Raw genomic sequence first — 20,684 nt, 5'->3', positions numbered from 1 at the left:
CGACAGAAATACATTTTCTGTGTGTGTGTGTGTGTGTGTGTGTGTGTGTGTGTGTGTGTGTTAGCATGTGGCTATAGGAACAGGGCACAATTACAGCAAAGGAGTATGAATCCTTAGTAAATAAACAAAATGAGCTAGTTGCTATTAGCAGGTGTAAATGATGAAGGCCTTACATTTGGTGGAGATGACCGACATGCCAGCGTCTCAGGAAGATGACATGGGGCATTCATGTTGAACTGGCATGGTGACAGGCACAGAAATGAATTAAGCATTTCTCATTCAAATCAACATTCTCGTCTGTGTACTGAAGATGTTGAGTAAACATACTGTAAACTGCATCTGTATTGGATGATTGTGCCCAGGAGTTGGACACAATTCAAAGTATGGAATGGACATTTCTGACTAAATCATCCCTCGCAAATGATCATTTTGATGGCACACTTAAATGGCAATATGACATTTATACAAGAAACCATGGTGGATTGGACATGACAGTGAAAACAACACGTTTTCATTGATAGTGAATTCTTGTTTCACAACAGGGTTCAGCAAATTTATTGTCTCACTTTGTTTTCCAAGATTAACAACATTTTCCCACCACAATGCTAACTTCTCTTGTATTACAGGACTCAGAAAAAAGGCATCATCAAAGTCAAATACATTTGATATTTGGTACTTCCTAACAAAGACCTTTGACCAGATGGGATGGGTTTGTTATTTATTTAAAAAAGACAAAATACTCATGTGAGGTTTGCAGTGTTATTGTGTGTGTGTGTGTGTGGGGGGGTGATTTTTGTTTTGTTTTTTTGTTAATGTATACAATCTAGGTCTATATTTGACTTTCATAGGTATTGCATGTATTCGATGAGAAAACTGAGATGTTTGGTTCATTTATTCTGGTGATATGTACTGATTCAGACAATTAGTGGTTTTTCATATGCATTGATGTTATTTCTTTTTGTGTCAATAAATATAGAAGTCTTTAATTTCTTTTTTTTAGTCGGGGATGACAAAATACGCAGACCTTTCACTCTGTGTGTTGCTTTGACATGGTAAAGGTTTATCTCCCCGCTCTGTTACAAATGGATTTGAAATCCTTTAGATTACTTTGTGATTTCACTTTACTCTGTTCAAAGTGCACAGAATAGGTTCACAGCTCTAGGATGTCTAACATAATTGGCTATGGTAGCAAACACGACTAAATCCCCGAAAGGCTGTCAAATCTATTTGGGGGGGCTGATGTCAGGGTGGATGACTGGACCGATACTGACTGCATGCAAGCAGGAGATCATCCACTGGTGATGCCTGCAATCACACAGATTGAGAACAAGTCTTTTTTTTTTTACATGAACCTTTCATCACACTTACTGTATTCAGATTGTGTACAGATTTGGGAGCCTTTGTAGGGATATTGGTCATGTTTTTGCACCATGGTAGCCTAAAAGTTGTGCAGCACCTTCTTACTGTGCTTAGCTGCATTACCAATGGTGATAAAAATTATCAAAATGTGTGATGATTGTCCCATAGTCCATCCATTTGCTTCCATGGCATGTTTATGTGCATCATCAGTATACAATTTTGCAGACATATACTCAGTAAGTGCTGTAGTTACGTGACTTATCTGGTGTATAACAGATCACTTTAGGGATTATTTATAGATGCTACATGGTGAAATGTTTGTATATGCCCTAAATGAGACATGACCAGAACAAGGTGCTCCTACACCAGTCATGGTTACTAAGTATCAGCTACATCTTGTGAAATGTAAATCAATAAATCAATGTGGTCCTTCTTTGTTACATCCGCAACATACAGCCCAGCATTTCCTGTTGGAAAGGGCAACAGGAAATGTTAAAATACGGTTAAAAATAGAAGAAAGATAAATGTGTAAAACAATCAAAAGTCTGCTCAGCAGTTTTGTGCAAACAAGCTTTCGTATTAGGAGGTGGACCACGCAAAGGAAGTTAAACCCCCTGAATATGAATGCTGTGGACTCGAGTTATTCTGAATGCTGCTAAAATGCAAAGCAGCTTTGCTTTTTCTTACAGACAAACTCTGAGAAATTCTCCCATCATGCCAAACAGCCAGACCCCAGAAGCCAAGGTTCATCACTGATGAACAGTCATAAAGTTGAACATTAATTAAAGGCCGCAAGTCAAACTGTATTTGTAAATATCATTTATGGCTTGTTTTAGCCATCTTATGTGCCAAATAGGTGGGCTTTGCCACATAACAAAGTAATACTCAATGTCTACACCTTCTCAGTAAAATGTGTCATTAACTGTCATACAAAGTCAATATGGAAATCAGAACAATTATCAGCAACATCACAACTGTCTGTTTGTCACCTAGCAACCATCAGTTGTGTCACACATTTAGGTGTCAAAATGCTATCCTTACAATATTAACATTTTTCATCATTAAAATTTTCCTGACGTTGAAACACAAGAATACATGAGAAGTAGGGTTTTGATCATTTGATAACTGGAACAATAAAATCCCACATACTGTACATCCCCAACACTTATGGATAAATCTAATGTGTTTAGCAATATATGGGCAGCATATTGACTTCACTTGTTTTTTGCTATAGTCCTAAAACTTGAGCTGATATACATGTGACTTTCAACCAAATGCATAAGCTAAATAGAATTAACAAGATGTGCCTGTGAGTGCATCAAGTTACTTTTCCCTTTTTAGGACAAATGTTGAACAGATATTTTGAGGATTAATATCTTAAGCTCAGCAACTTGACTATTTAATTGCAGAATTAATGAGCAAATTTTACAAGCAAGCATGTAGATAATGTCACTAATTATAACTTCCAAACTGGTTTGCATCATCACGGAGACAAGCTGACCCGACATCGTCCACTTTTGTCAGAACAAAAGCAAAGGAGGAGGAAGAGGAATCACTTCCTAGTTGTTTCAGGATTCACTTAGGCTTGAATGAGTTTAATTTGTTCAGATACTACACCACTGATATTGCTTTTGATGGATAATATATATGTGTTATTATTATCAATATTTTAATCGTGGGCACTCTGCTGTCTATTGAGTCCATTAGTAGTGGCAACCAAATGGGAAATTGCATCCTGGCCAATTTTGGTGCCATGTTGTACCAACTGAGCTTAATGGAGTCACCAGTACCAGAGTATGATGAGGACGTGGTAAATGAGGCACATGTAATTACAAATTCTATGTACTATGGTATTTGTGATGCAAGTATATATCTAAAGTAGATAATGAAGTTTTCATTGACAACATCAATAACTAAAGAAAAAAAAACTTCTGTGGTATGTTCGAAATGTAGTAATTGTGTCAAACCATCAGTGAAGCAAAAAGAGGTACAATAGGTGCATGGTACAATCCAGATATACAGTAAATGCAAAGAAAGGTGGACAGATCAGTTTGTGGCTGAATGGATTTGACTGGTGTCTTTAGGGATGTGCAGGCTGCATCTTTAATGCCACTCAGGCAGATTTTTTTCCCCCCTCAAACGTAACAAAGATCAGATGTTTAGACCTGAGTTTTTTTCACTTCTGAATTTGGCCACTTTCATATGTAGTCTTAGATCAGGTACATATTTAATATGCAGCCTTGTGACCCGATTTAACCACACTGAGCCTGTGTTAAATCCACACACTGAGTGTGACTCATTTATACCATCAAATGAAATTTTATGGATTTTGTGCCACTCTTCATGTTACAGATCCCTCTTGTCATCAAGCCCGCCAACACGCTTATAAATACGCTTTGTTGAGCTTACTGTATAGTTCAACGGCTTGACAAGACCAGATCAGACTGAGCACAGCTGTGATGGAAGTCAGTGGAAACACAGCCAAGTCACTAATTTAAGATATATTTTGGGGAGATGCCTCTGTTCAGGTTAAGCTTGAGGGCACACATCAAAATTGGCCGGTGTTTGGAAAAAAAAATAACAGTGAAATGGTTGAATGCAGTCTCAAGACATCATTAGTCTTTTGCTCCGATACCGAATGTGGATTACTTTCAAAAATGAATTCGAAAATTGACACAAGATCAGGCCAAAAAAAAATAAAATAAAATAAATAAAAAATAAATAAATGCAGCTGTTAGGCTGTTTGGATGGTAAAAATGACTTGCCATCGCAATTCCATTATTCTGCAGGGTGAAGAAGTTCTTGCAAAGTCTTCTGGACTAAACCATTTCTCTGCAGCTTTCTCTGCTATGTTAGAAAGACTGCTATTAAAGTGTCATAAACTATATGGATACTATATGTGTTGTGTGGAATCTATGTATATATGACTGGCTGTGAACAAGTATTGTTTACCTTTAACACAATCATGTCATCATAATAGTGGTAACTGCTTATTGCTAAAACATGTTTCCACTGTAAAGACATTCAGTCTTGATGAATTGAAGGTGGCGATACAGCAAGCCACACTGCAGATCTGCATTAAACCATCATTACCCATTTAGTATGGTGTTGGTACGTTCTCCTTCACAGTATGAAAATCCATATATGACATTATAATATTGGAAACCTGTGAACAAAAATTGACCTGCAGTGATATTTTTAACGGAACTCACGCTGTCCCGGACTCTGTCCTTATTTATCAACATGCTGTTCTTGAGTTCTTGCTTTTCATCTCTTTCGTTCCTCCTTGCACTCCTTCCTATTAAAGAGATGTCCAACTGTTCTGCTGTGGTTATTGATCCCAGTCAACTGTATGGCTTCCTCATTGTCCAAAGTGGGGAAGTTCATGGAGAAGGGGCAGAGATGTGAAAGAGCAAGTCCACCTGTCATCCATTATTCCCCCCCCCATGAGAGTATTGTGTGTGTGCGCATGTTATGCATACAGTATATTTGAGGACAAAGAGGGAAGCTGATAGTGTTAATGCATGTGTATTTAATTGTGGATGTGTATGCACCCAGATTGTGCACATCGGTATGCATGTTTATGTGTGAGAAGGAAAGTTGACCAGAATTTTTTTTTTTTGGGGGGGGGGGGGTTTCTTGGGGTCATCCTTACACAGCTTTCCAGGTACTCCAGCTTTTGAGTCACAAATCATCCCCTACTCTCATAAATATTTCATCAGCATTTCCCTTGACTGTTAAACTTCCAAAACAAATAAATGAACAAAAAAATCAAACAATCAAAAACACTGAATAGGTTTGATAAACTGCAACATCACAGAATAAGTATACTAAAATCCAAAGGAACAGCAGAGGTTGTATAAAGGTTGTGCTTCTTTAGTTTCTGTTTGCAGAATCCCTCACTGTACACATACACGCTGAGGTCCATCTCAGGAAGAGAGGCTACCAGGAGCCCCTCTTTATGCCTTCTACTCTGTTAACCATTTCTCTTCTCTATTCATTCACTGACGCATCCATTCTTTCATCAGTCTTTCATCGGTCCCTTTGCCCTTCAGCAGCTCCCACGGTCCCATGGAAACGAAGCAGTTCCTGTTAAAATAGAGGACTTTTTTCCCTCTTTCTGGCATCCCTGATCCCTCCTTTCTTTTTCTCAGGTCCGTCATCATCTTTGGTAGTGTCCGACACTTTGCTGTGCCTTAGGAATGGGGTAGAAGGGATGAGCTGTGTGGGGAATTGTTGGGGTGGGGGCCTCGTAGGGACCAAGGAGTTGATGAAAATGAGGAAAGACAGTTTACGAGATCAAGTGGGTGAATCTACTTGGACTAGAGAGCATGACAAAATAGATGGAAGGGAACTTGAACTGTTGAGATTACAGAGTCATTTGCACCACAAAGGTGGGTGTCAAAGTGGTTATACTCATACACCTGTTTACTCATATGTGTCTGAAAGGTTAAATAATTGTAAATTCTTCAGTGAGGGCAACAGTGATGAAACAAAGAAAGTTCAAGTTACAGATAGATTATCTAAGCAAGAAATGTGTAATGGATAAGTGGAAGGAGAAAAGGGATGTATTAACAAGGAAAGGTGGACAAAGGGCATGGAAAAGAGCGGTTGAAGGGAATAAACACAGGTCAGGTGGGAGAGTAGAGAGTCGGGGTAGTGTCCGTCATGGCAGACACGTGACATTGTGGCAAGTGCTCATCATCTGTAGATCAGGAAGCAGCAGAGGGCAAAGGTCAGCCAACTGGTCAATGGAAGTGGGTGCAGCATTAAGGATTCCCCAATCAGAACTAGAGAGAGATGGAGATAACAGACATAAAAAAATATAAAGGAAGTATCAAAACACTGAAGAAAAGAGAAAATAATATGCTGGTTAAAAAGCGATTCTGCTTATATATATATATATATATATATATATATATATATATATATATATATATATATATATATATATATATAGTATATAAATCACCTTCATGTTCATTATCCGGATTTAAAACCGAAGACCCAGTAGTCGAAAGCCCATCTGAGTATAAAGGATAAATGTGCCTGTCTTTTGACTGGTTCATCCTTTGTAAGGCTCTCCCCTGTAATTGTTGTCATGCTGTGTAATCCTGAGGGGATTTCACACTGCGCTCATCAGATTTAGTTTCTTTTTTCCTAAACTCTAATTGGTTTACCCAGCTCCACTTGAACAACTTGATTTTACATATATGTTATTTATTTGCCATTTTCTACTTTTTCATTTGATAGTGACAGTAGAGAGAGACAGGAAAGGGAGGGGGGAGAGGGGGTGACATGCAGAAAGAGTCTGGGCTGGATCTGAACCCAGTCCACTGCCATAAGGACTCAGCCTTGATATGTGGTAGGCGCTGTACCAGGTGAGCCACCAGGGCACCCTGCATATTGTATTCATGAGCTGTGTCAAGAGAAATTCTGCCTTTGGTGAAACTGTCAGGTTTAAAACTAATACAGAGGTATATACACTTTTTATTCATGTAGACTGGTTCGATTTATGTTTGATTGACTTTGCCTCTGGAAACAGCATCTCTGAATTTCAAAGACATGCTATTTGGGCATCGCTGTCATCTCCAGTACATTCATTAGCAAGGATTTTGTTCATGATCCTGCCATCACAATAAGCCCCAAACAGTAGGCACAGTAAAATTATTTTTACATATTTTCAAAAGCACTTTTATTTACAACACTATGGTTGTTTTTTTTTCTATCACAGTAGAAACTGGTTAATCACATCTGTCCAGGTCTATATAATCACAAAGCTACACATATTTTAGATTTTTGAATCTGTTTATTATAACTTTATGTTATACTTATAACTATAACTTATGCAATTAGTCTATTATTATTATTATTATTATTACCAATGAGTCCTCTATTTCTATTTTCTTATTTCTATTTTCTTGTTATCTTGTTATTTTTTTTCTTTACTAGAGCATGAGTGTCTGTAATAGGACTAAATTTCCCCTCGGGGATTAATAGTATTTCTGATTCTGATGAGTTATTGAGCATCTTTGCATGTACGGGTGTTGTTTCAGCCTCTAAAGTCAAGTTTGGCCTGGACTCAGCAGTGTTTTGTGCATATGTGAACTCGCAAGCAAACTCAGTCCCCACTAAAACAGACCAGATGCAGACCATCTCAAAAGGTGGGGCCAGTTCGGTTCATTTCAAGCTCCGATTTGACTTTCAAGTTTTACACTTCGGCGCTTGCTTTAAATTGATTATGTAATGAGTAGCTTTTTTATATCCCTATCATGTTTTATTTTATTTAATTTTATGTATTTTCTGTTTCAGGATGTGTAACTGTGTATAGAAAAACACATTTGTTCTATAAAACTGTATTCAAATAAATAAATAAATAAACAAACATAAGGATGGCTGCTGCAGGTGGTTGTGGTATTCTTTGGTCCAGGATGAAACAACAGTGTCGCTTGACATTTGGAGTGAGGAGGACTTAACACATCAGTTGTGGAGGACTGTGGCTGCCTGGAAGCTATTGAGGACTGGATGTCACTCACTTCCCTTCAGCTCAATTCACACAAACCTGAGGTTCTCCTTACTGGTCCTAATAAGTTTGTCTCTGAAGTGAAACCTTGTATCGGCCCTCTGGCCAACAACGTTAAACCCTCCTCAAGAAATCTGGGTGTAAAGAACTGTATGTGTAAACACCCTGGCAAGTTGCTTTCTATGCAGCCATATTATAGAGTAGCAAACCTTGACATTTGCCAAGGGCTGTTGACTGTGCACCATGCATGTGTGCATGTATTTATCATCCCCTTGCTTTAAATAGTCAGCCAGAGGGTGAATGCAGACGTGTGTGCACTATAACAAGCTGGGACATGACAGAAGCATAAGAATGTCCCCATTTTGAACCAAAACTACACAACCATTGTTAAAAAGAGGAGGAGGGGCAAGAGCATCTGTGTTTTAACATCTTATCCTAGAGGGAGAAAAGGGGGGGGGGGAGAAGGAAATGCTAGAAATAAAGAGGGTTGAAGGGTGGAGGAATTGGAGAAAATGAGTAGAATAGAAAGTGGTCAAGGGAGAAAGCAAGGAGGGAAGACATTGGGGATAAGCGGGGGAAAAAAAAGAATCAACAAGTGATGGAAAAAAAGTTTCATTGATTTGGCTGTATGGGTTGCCATGACCCTTTAACATTTCATCACTTACAACTGATCTCATCATCAGTTTATTGATTGATGATTTAATAACTTAATGTGCTATGGTTCAAAGCTTCTCCAGACTGTCCCTTAACAGGTGTCCCACTACATGTATGTAGTACAATACGTGCATGTTGTACAGTAATGTACAATCTCTTCAGTTTGTATTTTTTATGGTGGGACAATATTTCTGCTATGTCGGAATTTACATATGTTGTTCCACAAATAACCCAGTTTGATATTATTGTCAAAACCTACATTAGAAATGTCTAGTTACCTTATGTTGGAATCACTCCAAAACACTCACATGCACACACACACACACACACACATACACATCCTCGCAAAACTATACTTGTGGTGCCCCCTCATTGACTACACATTTCCTAGCCCTTAACCCTAACCTTAACCATGCAAACTACATGCCTAAGCCTTACCCTAAACTCAACCTAATCTTAATTCTAACCTTAGCGCTAAAACCAAGTCCTAACCCTAAAATAGACCCTTTTACTTGTGGGGCCCCATAAAATGGACCCACAACTTAGGTGGTTTCTGGTTTTTCTATCCTAATGGGGACCAAATGTCCCCATTAGGATAGAAAAACATGGTGTACACACACACACACACACGTACACCAAATGGTGAACACGCAAATGGTACAAATACACAGAGACTCACTTATATAGTATATGCACTGAAATCATATACTCTTACTATCACACTGCATTGCACAAAATCAGCAGCAAATTATGCATGCAAGCTGCCAGCGGAATGAGTTTCATAAATAAAACGTAGGTATTGTATTAAAAAGATCAATATGAATTCATATCAAGAGTCCAGTCCTACAAGCAGAAAATCAATATTCATAATAAATCTTGTGATTCGTACCCACTACCCAGCAGACAACGCGCACACCCACACACACACACACACACACACACACACACTTATAAAGTCCTGTAGTACAAATTAAGTGGTTGGCATCAGGTTGAATTGGCCTTTTGCATTTCGCTCTCACTCTCTCTCTCTTTCTCTCCGTCTCTATTTTTCTCAATCTCTCTCTATCAATTTGTTTTCTCCTCTTCCCCTCTCTGCAAAGGTCTTTTGAAGGAGTAAGTAAGTTTATTCCAGTGATTGGCATAGGGACAGAGATCTATACATCATACATCTGTGTGCAGTCAAGATAATGAAATGGATTTGGAAAGATAATGGATTGCTGTGGATTTATACAGTATATTATGCATGTGTGTGTCCGTGTAGAGCAGATATGAATGAGCAAGGCCATGTCCAAGTTTAGGAATATATAGACTAGTGGTGTGCAGAGATGCCATTTTCTGTATCCGTATGCGTTTGATCAAAAAGTTGTATTGGGGTTGCCAGCCCTCCCTGACTGACCCAGAGACTCATGACTCACCTCCATTTGGATGAAAAATAAAATATAGTGAAATGTCAATGTTCAGTTTTAAAATTTAAATATTAGCAAATGTGATGGCTGGACAGACATCCTGGAAATGTTATCTGGATGTAAAGTGGACAGTTAGCTGCTCATACACAACGTGCACGAGAATGTGTGAGAGAGAAGACTTATGCACTATCACTTGATTTGATTTTGATATACTACTTTATTAAACCCCATGGGGAAATTCTTCTCTGCATTTAACCCATCCCAGCTGTGTAGCTAGGAGCAGGGGGCAGCCGCCATGCAGCACCCAGGGACCAACTCCAGTTCATCTTGCCATGCCTCGGTCTGGGGCACAGACAGGAGTATAAACCCTAACATGCATGTCTTTTTGATGGTGGGGGAAACTGGAGCACCCGGAGAAAACCCACTGCAGACATGGGGAGAACATGCAAACTTCACACAGAGGACGACCTGGGATGACCCCCAAGGTTGGATAACCCTGGGGTTCGAACCCAGGACCTTCTTGCTGTGAGGCGACAGCAGTAACCACTGGGCCACTGTGCCGTGCTGTGAACGTTGTGTTTATGTTATATCATTATAGGTCAGTTTTTGATCTTAGGTAGCGAACATTTTTTATACTTGAATTTATGTGTCAGACTTTTAGAAAATGAGCTGTGCAGCGTGAGTGGGGAGCATTCTGGATTGACACGGAGAAACACCACCTGCTTCACCTGACACCTGCTCACAGGGATCAAGTGTGAGGTCAAGGACCGATTATAAAAAGAGAGAGGATGTGAAAAAGCTTGATTTAGCGCTGCAACTTTCAATTTAAACTCTGTGAACCTTACCAAGGTGGAAACCTTGACTCCTTAAGTTATCTTTATAGCAACTCAGTCATTGCTGGGGAAATGCAGACAACACCCAACAGAGCACATCAGCTGCAAGGTGAGGGCTGCATCCTGCTTCATTACCAAGTTTCTTAATGTGAACACTATCGCTTGTCAGATGCACACTAATATTGCAATATGTTTGTGCATTTAATGTAATTCAGCGGAAAATTAGCCTGCTGTCTATCAATACCATCCATTCTGCCACAATTTATGGGCCTCAGGCTGAACATGGAGTCACAATGTGCCTACAGTCAAAACCACATAGTGATCCCCATGCCAAATCCTGTTGCATACAAATATAAAATTAATAGCACGTAAGATAGATAAGACATAACATAAATAGTGCCAGTCTAGCACAGTGGTCCTGGCAAGGCTATGCCTCCAAAGTACACTTACTTCCCTGTAGCCAGCACCCCTTCACCTATAAGTAATCTCAAAGATTTAATAGTTTATTCACAACAGCTATGTAAAATGAAATGGTGCAGTGATCGTACTACAATAAAGAAAAAAAAAGCTGTTTCAAAAATAGAATGAATCACATTGATGTTTAAGTAATTAGACGAACAATTATTAGATACAAATTCATTTCCCCTGATTTTCTTAGTAACATAATCAGATTTGGACACTTTCCTAACCCCTTAGAGGCAGTGCATGGCTACTTCATTCATCTCATATTTTACATAATAAACCCCCCTGCCCCTTTGACCACTTAAGAATGCACAGTCCACTGAGATTATGGTATTCAAATCAGAACAATTCACAGTTTTCCCTTTATGAATTGATGAAATATGCAGCCATTGTACTATTTTACAGTATGAGCAACATTCTACAATTGCTACTATTGTGTTACTGCTTTCACTTATAAAAGGAACATGAAAAAGCTGTAATCCCTCATCTGACTGTCAGTTTTTGAGGACTGAGTTTTCTGTTATGATAAACCCGCAACTTACCAAATTATATCTTGCAACACCACTGTCCAGCTAATGCATAATTCTTGTGCAATAAATGTAAGAAGTGATACTTCCACGACAGTGCTGCCCTTCTGAAAAAAAAAAAGGAAAAAAAAACAACCTTTCAGCTGATGAAGAGGAAAAGCAATAGAGGGAAGATGAAGATGAAAATGAATAGATGGGAAATGGGGATGCAGTATGGGGAGATATGCATTCAACTGGAGGATAGAAAATGGAGCAGATGATAAACAAGCTCGAAACAAGCTCACCCACACTACCCCCCCCCCACACACACACACACATATAAACACACCTGAGCCAGATTTCAGTCAGTGCTGTGATTTATGTGTGTGGAGTTGTACCAAACATGTCAGAGGCAATCATCCTTTATTTGAGGAGAACCACAGGATAACAGTCCCCTGTGTTGTGTTCCCTCATAGAGCTAACCTGGAGAAAATGTGTGGGTGTGAATTGGTGTGTGTGAGCATGTGTGTGTGTGTGTTTGGGTATGTGTGCATATGTGTGTGCATGCACACTACTGTGAGCTTGTCTTTTTTGCTCGTGTTGGTTCTATCCTGTGTTCCTTATGATTGTGCAGCCTTGTTTATAGTAGGTGCAGCTGAGCACATGTGCATGTGTAGGTCCGTGCATATGGGGGGATTATGTGCACATGTTTGTGTCATTGAGTTTTTCTGTGTGTATGTGTGTGCATGCGTGACAGGTGTGATGTATCAGCTCCGTGATGATGCCAGGCTGGCCATGAGACACAGGAAGTAGCAAAACCTCATGGGAGATGAGTATGGCTGGCAATGGCACTCTAAAACTGGCACAGGTACATACAGTTTCTCAAACGCACACACATGCACACGGAAACATGCATGCACAGGTACGCGCAAACACAGCACTGTGCCTGCTCGCTGATCAAAGCCCTCGTTGATGTTTTGTTGCTTTGTACTTTGTCTGAAAGTTCCGTGTAACTATCCACGCCTGCCTTAACCTATTTGTCACCTAATCAGCCGAAAGCATAACCCTATAACACATTCTGAAGTCGCTTTGCATTTTCACTGACCTTCTGTAACTGTCTGTAAGCAAAACTTTGCAGAAGAAGACAGATATTTTGCATCTCGTTTTCCTAAGTTCTATCCATTTTTTGGGGGGGCATCTGGGTGGTGTGGCAGTCTATTCCGTTGCCTACCAACACGGGAATCACCAGTTCGATTCCTGTGTTATCGCCGGCTTGGTCGGGCATCCCTACAGACACAATTGGCAGTTTCTGCGGGTGGGAAGCCAGATGTGGGTATGTGTCCTGGTCGCCGCACTAGCGCCTCCTCTGGTCGGTCAGGGCACCTGTTCGGGGGGGAGAGGGAACTGGGGAGAATAGCGTGATCCTCCCACGTGCTATGTTCCCCTTATGAAACTCCTTACTCTCAGGTGAAAAGAAACGGCTGGCGACTCCACATGTATTGGAGGAAGCATGTGGTAGTCTGCAGCCCTCCCCGATCGGCAGAGGGGGTGGAGCAGTGACCGGGACAGCTCGGAAGGGTGGTGTAATTTGCCAAATTCAATTGGGGAGAAAAAAAAGGGGGGGGTCTATTCATTTATATCTATATCTATCTATCTATCTATCTATCTATCTATCTATCTATCTATCTATCTATCTATCTATCTATCTATATTTGCTCACATACCTTTGGGGGGAGTTACAATTGATATTTATGTTGTTAAAAAAACTTCTTTCACAATCTGTATTAAGAGTTGCACAGTATCTTGATAACCAGTACAAAAACATAGCTTCTTGATGGAGACCAGGAAGGATGGACAGCTGGTAAGCAGGCACTAGTCCTCATCCTGGCCTCAGTCTCCTGAAATAAAAAATAACTCTCACATTAGTTCTGTGTAAGATGTTTGGTGGCATGTTATTGGCAATTTCAGCAAAATCCAATCAATCGGGGGGGGGGGGGGCAGCTTTCTAGACCGGAGTGAAGCTAATGAGTAATGAGTGTGCAGGTTCCATGAAAGAATGGTGCAGAAAGAATGGATAACTTTTACCCATTCTTTGTGTTTGTTTTTTTGTTTTTTCTTGAGTACAGCTCATTTAAATATAAATTCATTATAATCATCAACTTGCAAACCTATCACAGTAAGCGTGTTTTTCTTGAAGTTTGCCTACTGTCTGTAACGTTGGTGTAACAATGTCTTTCTCTGCAAGGTATCCTATGTCCTTTCTAATAGTTTTGCAAGTCTGCAAACCATTTGGCCAACATGGATATCATATTTCACCACATCATCCTTCTATGGTATTTTTCTTGCTATTATTATTTCAAGATTAAGTGGTTCAAATGCCTCTTCCAATTTTGATTTTACCACACAGACAATTCAAAATCCCGGATTCAAGATGGAGAGATTCATGTTTGTTTCGGCAGTGATGACTCTCCAATCTCCCCTCTGATGAGTACCCATCTGTCCATGTTGTATCCCTCCTCCTGCCCAAGCCTGCAGGACACACACACACACACACACAAATATATACATACACACCCATACACCCCCCCACACACACACAGACACACACTCACACATACCCTCAAATATATACATACACACCCATACACACTCATACACCCATACACACACACACACACACACACACACACACACACACACATACACACACACACACAGCAGAAGGGCTCTTTTCTTCCTGTTTATACCCTCATCTATTATTCACACCATCCGCCAACAACCACATGCATCTTTACACATACACACACACACACACACACACACACACACACACACACACATGAATATGAGTGTATGCATTCATGAACACGCCTCATGTTGGGGGATTGAGGAGGTAAAGGCAGCCTGTTAATATTTCATGTTCTCATTTTTTTTTGTGTTGTTTTCATGCTGCTAATACTCTCTCTGTGGTCAGTCATAGGAAGTGGTAAAAAACGAGAAAGGGCATAAAGGTCCCAATCACAAGTCGGTTCACTGTAAAGAAAAATACTCATGAAATCTAGTTCCAAACATACTACTACTTGAAATCTAGTCGCAAATAAATGACCTAATAACTAAAGATAACTTCTGATGAAATACTAACTAAACAGTAGACAATTTTAGTGCGTTTGCTGATATCTATAGGTTAAAAACCATGTAAAGGTTAAAAATATACCAGGCTGGTCTTGGTACTATGTGATGTAAGCATAGCAGGATAAACACAGCAGCAGCTAATTAAATTAATAATAGGTCTGCTGGATATAATTCGGATAGGCTTATTTTTCAAATTAATTCAATTGAGTAGTCTCAGTCTGTAAAAAAAAACTAATTTCACAATGAGGATGAAAGATAAAAACACAGACCTACATTTGTAAATAATCTCAATTCATATCCCATTTTGATAGAATAGATTAGACTTGATGCATGCATTGGCCACCAAGAATTGAAACTCAGCGATTTTTTTGATTGGCTGCAGCCATCTGATGCAATGCAATGCCAAATCAAAGCGGCCAGTGGAACCCCTTCTATTGAATACAAGGGATTGAAAAGGCAAGAGTCAACACAATGCTCATTAAAGGCGATGCTATTTGGCCACAGTGGAGCTGGGGGTTAGGTCACCAGAATGGATCATCGCTTAGTATTTAGACATATTGTTGAAGCAAAATAACTGGCTTACTGTGTGTGTGTGTGTGTGTGTGTGTGTGTGTGTGTGTGTGTGTGTGTGTGTGTGTGTGTGTGTGTGTGTGTGTGTGTTACGAAATTAACTGCTAAGATATGCTCATTTGATAGGCTACTAGTCGATAAAGAGACTCACCCTTCAATGAAAACAAGAATTGTCTAAGCTTGGGAGAAATGTTGATGAAAATCCTTGTTTGTCATTTGTTACTCTAAACTGCAGTGCAGTGTGTGCTTTATGCATAATGGACTTGGTATAAATTAATGCATCTGATCAGTGCATCTGAAGCAATTTTGACAGCAAAATTGTTTTGTTGATCGCAACGTTGGGCTGAAATGATGAACCCTGTGAACTGTTGTGTTATCAAAATGACCAAAAGAATAAAAAAGGCATCCCAACGCATACATGTTGTGGGTACATCGGCTGCAGGTCTACACAGGTCAGGATAAACCATCGAATTACAACAGATCAAGTAGCTTTTGGATATTAACAGAATACCTATAATATTGATACTCTAATAATATTTATTTTTCTTTGCATAAACCTGACCTGCCTGCAACTTGCTATCTAATTATGGTTATATTGATATTAAAAAAAGACAAAAATAAAAAAAAGACAACATATAACTCATATGGCATTTGGTGGACTGATATTTACATACAATTGGATCCAGGGCCAATATATCGTTTTCTTCCTGTTTTATTTCTTTTTCTCTATTTCTGTTTGTACCTTCCTTGTCTTTCATACACGCTTTCTCTTTCATTATATCTCTTCCTGACTCTCTTTCCTCCCTGTGTGAGGAAAAGTAAATTAGATGTAGAGAGGAGTGTGGAATGAAGCAATGGATAATAGAACAGAGGAGGGGAAGAGCTAGCAGGTAGAGGTGTCAGTGGAGGAGGGAGGGTGGGGATGTGCTGTGGAAAAGCAGAGAATGAGAATGAGGAGGTTAACGTGGAGGTATCAAAGGAGGGCAGAGTAAACAAGGGGAAGGGTACAGAAGAGAATGTAGAGGCTTAAACTAATTTCTCCAAGCTGGTGCCCCGTTGGTGAGCTGTCTCTATACTTCTCCATTTTAATCCCGCACAGGGGCAATGTTCTTCTCTCTCAGGCTGTCTAATTTCCACAGCTCCTAAACACTCGAGACATCCTTTGTTTCCTCAGTTGTCCTATTTGTTCACCATTGCCGTTTTTGTTCTTTTTAAACTTCTACTCCACCTCCCTTTAATTCACTTCAAGTCGAATTAATCCAGTACACTCATGTTCAATTCAATTTAGTTCAGATTTTAGCAAGCATTTTGTTTGCATGACTCTCTCTCTCTCTTTCTCTCTCTCTCTCTCTCTCTCTCTCTCTCTCTCTCTCTCTCTCTCTCTCTCTCTCTCTCTCTCTCTCTCTCTCTCTCTCTCACTCACACACACACACACACACACACACACACACACACACACACATTTAACTTGAGCGTACAAAGAGAAACTTGTCTGATATATTCTATTTTTCTTTTTTTGGGGGGCGTATTTTCTCCCCCCTTTTCTCCCCAATTGCATCCGGCCAATTACCCCATTCTTCTGAGCCGTCCCAGTTGCTGCTCCACCCCCTCTGCCAATCCGGAGAGGGCTGCAGACTACCACATATCTCCTCCGGTACATATAGAGTCACCAGCTGCTTCTTTTCACCTAACAGTGAGGAGTTTTGCCAGAGGGACATAGCGCGTAGGACGATCACGCTATTCCCCCTCTACGTTGAACAGGCCCCCCGACCGACCAGAGGAGGCGCTAGTGCAGAGCCCAGGACACATACTGACATCCAGCTTCCCACCCGCAGACACGGCCAGTTGTGTCTGTAGGGGACGCCCAACCAAGCCGGAGGTAACATGAGGATTTGAACCAGCGATCCCCGTGTTGGTAGGCAACGGAATAGACCGCCATGCCACCCGGATGCCTGATAAATTCTATTTTGACAATTAAATGATGTTCCTGGGTATATGTATGCCTGTGTGAGTGTATATTTATGCATGTCCACTTTTGTACACCATTTTTATCTTAATAATCAGTCAAAGCCCAGATAGCGAGTTATCTGGTCTTACCTGTGCTGGCCACAGAGCTCTCCTGCTTGCACTTCCCTTTGGTAATGGACACATCATCGATGGCAATGTCACCCTCGAAGCTTGGGCCCCGGATTCCCTCAAACACAATCTAGATGGGAGATACAGACAGAGATACACTATTGGTTTCATGTCTGACAGTGTGAATCCTTCTGAAGATTCTGGTAAACCCCAAGAGGAAGATCTATTACCTCTGTCGTTACGACTTGACTTAAATTGAATTGAATGTGTGACTTGATTCACCAAAAAAAAAAAAAAAAAAAAAAATCAAACAAACAAAAATTTGCCAAAACATTTTTGATAAAAAAAATTGACGGCAAAAAATGTGTCTTGATTGGCAAAAAAATGACTTGATTCCATATGCTTCATACTTTGTCTTTTTTCATTTTCTTGTTCTTTTTTTCAATGTAACAATAAGTAGATTTTAATTTTTGCATCTTTCTCTGTATATACCTCTCTTGCTGTATTGACTACACCTGCATCAATAAAGATGGATAGTTATCTTTCTGTTCCCTTCGTTCATTCAAATATGATCTCTGATCCTAATGGTAGGTTCATCATGGTTGCTGGCCAGATTCATAATACTCGCGTGGCTTTGGCTAACGTTTATGCTCCCAATTGTGACTCTGATGCTTTTTTTACACGTTTTTCTTTACACTTCCTGATATGTCTTCACACTATTTAATATTAGGAGGAGACTTCAACTGCTGGCTTAATCCGCAATTGGATCGCTCCTCCTCTAATGTCACCACACTTGCAAAGTCTGCCAAGGTCCGACTATGGCCGGACTCGATGAAGCAGCAATAACTGGCAATGCTGTCTTCGGGAGGGGGGCGGAGTCGGCTTGTGTTTGTCACATGAATGTTTCTCTGTGTGTGTCGGGAAAAGCAGTGGTTCGGCCTGGATTCGCCTTGTCACGAAAGTGGCGAGGCGTCTCCTTCGAGACTGCCGGCCAGAGAGATGCAGTTGGCGGACGCATGCTGTACGAGGGTGGGTATTTGAACTATAATAGGGATCGATTGGCCACTAAATTGGGAGAAAAAAGGGAAAAATCAGAAATAAATTAAAAAAAAAAGTCTGCCAAGGTAATCCAATTTTTCGTGAAGGAGTTTGCTGTTTCCGACACCTGGCGCTTTTTTAACCCTTCTAAAAGGGAATATTCCTTTTCCCCCCATGTCCATCATACTTATACCCGTATTGACTTTTTCATGGTTGATAATCGATTACTTCCATCTTTGTCTGCTTGTAAGTATGATGCTATTGTTATGACGCTGTCAGATCATGCTCCAATTTCTATCAATATCTATTTTAAAATCTTTACTAGTACACGTGCGCCATGGCATCTTAATACTCACCTGCTTTCTAATGAGGACTTTGTTAACTTTGTTTCACGGCAAATTGATTTCTTTGTGAGTCTGAACAAAACGCCTGATGTTTCTGCTTCAGTGCTGTGGGAAAATTTGAAGGTCTATATCAGGGGAGAGACAATCTCTTATACAGGATATGACAATACATTTAGAAAAGAAAAAATGGCTAAGTTGGCACAACGCATATCTCAGCTTGATAACATGTATGCTACCTCCCGATCCCCAGAGATATATAAGGAGCGTCTCTCCTTATAGGCAGAGTTTGATATCCTTACGACACATTGTACAACAGAAATTCTGCTCCAAACGAGATCAAGGTTTTATGAACATGGTGACAAGACCAGCAAGCTACTGGCACACCAGTTACGTCAAATAACATCATCCCATCAAATCCCCCAGATCCAAACAAATTCAGGTATAACTACTGAAGCTTCGGGAAATTAATAATGCTTTTACGTATTTTTTTAGGTCTCTTTATGCATCTGAACAGCTTCTACACCTTCAAATTTTGTTTTTTTCTATGATAATTAGATATTCTCTCTATTGAGCAGTCTGTCACAGAGGAGTTAGAGAAGTCAATCTCTATAGCAGAACTCAATATAGCTGCGTTGTCTCTACAAAGTGGGAAATGTCCAGGGCCAGATGGATATCCTTCTGAGTTTTATAAGAAATTTTGGCACAAGCTAGCCCTTTTACTAATGGAAATTTTTAATGGATCATTTGATTTAGGGTGTCTTTCTCAAACTCTTACTCAAGCCTCAATTTCCCTTCTCTTGAAGAAAGACAAAGATCCCGTAGCCCGCACCTCCTACTACCCAATAAGCTTGTTAAATGTTGACTTTAAATTGTTATCAAAACTTCTGGCGCTATGCCTGGAATCTATTCTTCCATCTATTAACGCTTTGGACCAAACAGGGTTTATTCGAGATAGGCACTCCTTTGCCAACCTTAGATACTCATTTAATACAATCTATAATGTCTCTAACTCTAATACCCATGAAGCTTTGATATCTTTAGATGCCGAGAAGGCATTTGATAGAGTGGAGTGTGATTACCTTTTTTATAATTTAGAGAGATTTGGTTTTTGGAGAAATTTTATTTCTTGGATTAAGCTACTCTACTCTGCCCCGCAAGCCTCAGTCAGGACAAATAATATTCATTCGGATTATTTTCGCCTCTATCACTCTAAAAGACAAGGTTGTCCTTTGAGTCCATTATTATTTGCAGTCGCCATTGAACCCTTTCGATAGTGCTCCGATCCAACCCCCATATTACAGGCATATTTAGAGATGGAATAGAATTGAAGGTCTCCCTTTATGCAGATGACTTCCTTTTATATGTTTCCAACTTGTCTATTTCTGTCCCTGCTGCCCTTGCTATTCTTCAATCATTTGGTCAAATATCTGGATACAAACTGAACTTAAAGAAGTGTGAGATATTTCCTATTAATACAGCTGCTAAAAAGTATCCTCTACACAACTTACCCTTTAAAATTGCCCAACATAGCTTTACATATTTTTGAGTACAGATTAAACACAAATTTGAAGACCTCTGCAAAGCTAACTTTGCCCCCTTATTGACCCGAATCCGAGAAGACTGTGAACGTTGGTCAGTGCTCAATCTTTCTTTAGTTGTGCGAGTCAATTCCGTTAAATTAATATTCTTCCTGGATTCTCCTACTTGTTCCAATGCATATCGCTTTTCCTCCCCTAGACCTTTTTCCGTAAAGTAGATAGTCTGATCCTGGAGTTTATCTG

The 20,684-nt window shown here is 39.9% G+C and overlaps 1 protein-coding gene across 1 annotated transcript in view; it reads right to left on the bottom strand.

The window, feature by feature from the left end:
• Nucleotides 1-5,948: 5,948 nt before the first annotated feature.
• Nucleotides 5,949-20,684, bottom strand: part of LOC130112027 (MAM domain-containing glycosylphosphatidylinositol anchor protein 1) — a 326,189-nt gene continuing 311,453 nt past the window's right edge. Inside the window, exons 17-18 of the mRNA XM_056279334.1 lie at nucleotides 17,543-17,651; nucleotides 5,949-6,149 (exon numbers count right to left, since the gene is read on the bottom strand). Coding sequence (XP_056135309.1) covers nucleotides 6,061-6,149; nucleotides 17,543-17,651 — 198 coding nt within the window. The 3' untranslated portion in view covers nucleotides 5,949-6,060. The remainder of the gene's footprint in view (nucleotides 6,150-17,542; nucleotides 17,652-20,684) is intronic.

Source organism: Lampris incognitus, chromosome 4 (assembly GCF_029633865.1).
Source record: "Lampris incognitus isolate fLamInc1 chromosome 4, fLamInc1.hap2, whole genome shotgun sequence".
Classification (NCBI taxonomy): Eukaryota; Metazoa; Chordata; class Actinopteri; order Lampriformes; family Lampridae; genus Lampris; species Lampris incognitus.
The sequence above is the reverse complement of the archived record's forward strand: the minus strand, read 5'-3'. Positions and strand labels throughout refer to the sequence as shown.